Here is a 3,365-nt window from a genome sequence, read left to right as displayed (position 1 = left end):
GGGGGGGGGGCTGTGCCACGAGTCTCAGTCGGTTGGTTGTGGCTCAGCACAAGACAAATAAAGATAAAAACGATTAGGACAAATCCAGGCCTGGCACGACCACATGAAGAGCAGAGGACATTATTCATTCCTCTTCAAACGCTGACCTTTGACACCGTCTGATTTTATCTGGATGTAACATGTTTTTCTCTCTGGCTCAGTGTGTAATGTCATTTAGCGTGAAGTACCCATGTCCACCAGGCACATAGAGCTGCAGCTACACATTATTTCATCTGTTCATTGTTCTACATTTAATGGATCCATCTTTTAGTCTATAAAATGTCAGAATATAGTGAGAAATGCTCGATATGTTCAAAATGCTTCTTTTATCAAACCAACAGCTCAAAATCTGAAGATATTCAATTTACGACGACATGAAACTAGCAAATCCTCACATTTCAGCTGCTGGAATCTGCAAATCTTTAGCAATTTCTTTGAATAAATAATCATTTATCAACCATTTTCTCTCAGTCAACATGTCTGTTAATTAACAAATCACTTAGACAATACAGTTAATGGTTTATGTGTCATGTACGTGAGCAGTACACATGCTGGCTCCAGGTTGATAAATACATGTTAATATGTGTAATAATGTTCCCTCTCACCTCCTCCGGCTCGATGAGTTTGAACTCCATGCCGCGGCCGGTCCAGGCGATGAAGTGGGAGTTTGCCGGGTCGTCCAGCAGAGCGACCAGGAACTGCCAGAGCTGCAGCGAGCCTCTGCGCTGGTACGACGGGCCCTCGCGGTAAAGACCTGACTCCTGCTTGATGTCGCCTGCAGGACACATGACAGCGTTTTAATACGAGTAACAGTAATACAAGTATAAAAGTATTCAGCGCACTCAGGGGGGACGGGACTCACCTTCGACCTTCTCGGGCACCACGCAGGTGTCGTCGTAGAAATGCCTCGCCACTTTGTCGAACATACAACCTGCACAAACAAGCAAAGGGAGCGTTTGATACACGACTCAGCAGAGACCCACAATGCACCATCACAACATCCACTCGTGTCACAGTTTTGTACCTTCAGTCCTGTTAGTGTGAGCCAGATAGCCGTCTTGCCGTAAGTAGACAGAATGGCAGCTAGGCACTTCTGCTGAAAGCCAGGCAAGAATGGGAGAGTGGGTGTTAAAGGGCCCGAAGGCGGCATTAAGAACACTATCTCAGTTATCTGAGAGCAGTCAAAGCCTGTTCACTCAATGCACCACTGGCTCTGATTAAAGAAGACGCCCTCCGGCGCCCGTATCGCAATGGCTCCCAGCCACCGGCGAACTCACTATATCACAGCGTTAATACATCCTCCGAGCGTCTCCACTCAGAGGAGGATTTACAACCGAATAAAACACAGCGCTTGTGTGAAAACACAAGCTGACATGATGTAAGTTTTTTTTCTTTCATTATGCGAGGGCTGAGGAAAACGCTTCTACACACGGCTTCAGATCAAAACTAAAGCCACCTGCAGGTGTTGGTTTCTTTGACTTTCACAGTGAATATTGTGCAAGTGCAGCAGGTTAGCTAAACACAGCTCCGAGGTTTTCATTTAAAGGCCCTGAAAAATGAGTTTTATCAATCGGCTTCTCGCTGTGAGGGACTGGAACATGAACACGCAAAACGTCAAAGTTTAAACAGTTTTGTTTATAATTATTTTTATCAGACGTTTCCGTTTTTTTTTTTTCTTTTTTTCCTCCTCTCCCCTGGTTTGAAATGGGCGGGGCTCAGCTGCGAAATAAGCGAGTCACGTGACTTCGTTCACCAATTAACAACATTTAATTACAAATATGATGACGGGGGTCGGTTCATTTGTCCCTGTTGCCAGGCAACGGCCAATAAAATCTGATTAGAACACACCCACAGAGATTATCTGAGGGTTTTTCAATGTTTGACGATATCAGAAACATTTTCACTGGTGTTTAAAATAAAATGTTTTGTCTTTTCTCGGTCTCAAAGGTCAGACTCCTTCTTTCACTGATGATTTATTTTGTTCATCTGCATCATGGATTTAACAAGAAATCAAACTTTCCCCTGGATTCTTCCGACAGTTGCAGAAATACTCACAGTTCTGTTTCATTTTTAAACCGAAAAATATCATTTAATACAAATTTAATGACAGATTTTCTCATTAAAATCATTTAACTACAAATAATTCTCCAAAAAATGACTCTCACTTTCGTACAGAGGCCTGTTTGTCCCGTCTGTTTTACAACGCTGTCCGGATCCAATTGTCCATTTTACTGTATATGTCAGAACCTCCCACAACACAGGCATCACTGTCATGGCTCGTGATCAGAAACGGCCAAACAGGTTACAAAGTGAATGTTCAATAAACAGACTGAGGCCCTTCATTTAGACCCATAAACATTTCTCTGAACTTCATCAAAGTAATGGGCTTGTAGAGGAAATTGCTGCTAATGAAATTACCAGCTCCCCTCCCATCCTTTCCAACAGGCCTGCTCCAGTCAACATGCTCCACTGTGACTGCTAATAAATTCACCCCCCATGCTCCATCCCAGATACGCAGCACAGCGCCGTACAGTAGTGGACACAACACTGGCACTCCATCCAAACTGAACCTTTCTCTTTTCTCTTATCATCTTTTATACACTGAGAATTAAACTTTATTTATCTAACATCCAGAAGAGTGTTGAGACTAATATCTAACATCTCAGCCCACTGTCGGAAAATTAATCATTAACAATTTTGATTTATTGTTTAAGCCATTTATAATGCCAGTTTTATATGATTAAAAAGCTTCTGTTTTGGACAAACAGAGGAATCCAAAGACGCTTCCTCTGGCCTTTAATTTGCAGTCGTGATCTTGACACGTCCTGCTGCTGGCGAGCTACGACCTGGTGGCTACACAGAGCTACAGAGTTCCTCAAGAAGCAGGATGTTTTTGCTCTGAAGCTGTTTTTCCTGAAATTATCTGGTGGTGTTAGTGAAACGCAAAGTAAACTTGCCACTGGAAAGTGAGAAAAAAAATAAAAATAATTTCCTGGCTCTTCCACGACAGACGCCGCAGAGCAGCGACGTGACAAAGAGAGGAAAGAGCCTGAAGAGGCCCACAGTGTTTTTGGGAAGAGGTTACTTTTCTCCCTGACTGGTCACACAGACTTTCCTGCAGCTCTGCCTCTCCTGGGTCCGCTCTGTCCGCCTTGTGAATGAACCCGGCAGCCCAGCGTATGTTCATTCATGTCCTGATGTAGCCTCGAGCTCCGCAGAGGCCGCGGGCTGACGATTAGGTCCCTTTGCTCTCTGACTAAAGGGAGCGGACAAGTGTGGGAGGGCGGATTTTTGGATTGTGACCAGGCATACCCCACCCCACCCCC

The 3,365-nt window shown here is 44.3% G+C and overlaps 1 protein-coding gene across 3 annotated transcripts in view; it reads right to left on the bottom strand.

The window, feature by feature from the left end:
- etv1 (ETS variant transcription factor 1) overlaps window positions 1-3,365 on the bottom strand; it is a 23,261-nt gene that overhangs the window by 4,363 nt on the left and 15,533 nt on the right. For 2 of the 3 annotated variants that reach the window (XM_023393387.2, XM_023393390.2), the window contains 3 exons: window positions 1,064-1,135; window positions 902-970; window positions 645-814 (listed from right to left, as the gene is read on the bottom strand). In XM_023393387.2, the coding sequence (XP_023249155.1) occupies window positions 645-814; window positions 902-970; window positions 1,064-1,135 (311 nt within the window). The remainder of the gene's footprint in view (window positions 1-644; window positions 815-901; window positions 971-1,063; window positions 1,136-3,365) is intronic. The other variant, XM_023393391.2, reaches the window with a different exon arrangement.

Source organism: Seriola lalandi, unplaced genomic scaffold (assembly GCF_002814215.2).
Source record: "Seriola lalandi dorsalis isolate HSWRI2012SDOR001 ecotype SW California unplaced genomic scaffold, Sedor1 jcf7180002054934, whole genome shotgun sequence".
Lineage (NCBI taxonomy): Eukaryota > Metazoa > Chordata > Actinopteri > Carangiformes > Carangidae > Seriola > Seriola lalandi.
This window is presented reverse-complemented; position numbering and strand designations above follow the sequence as displayed.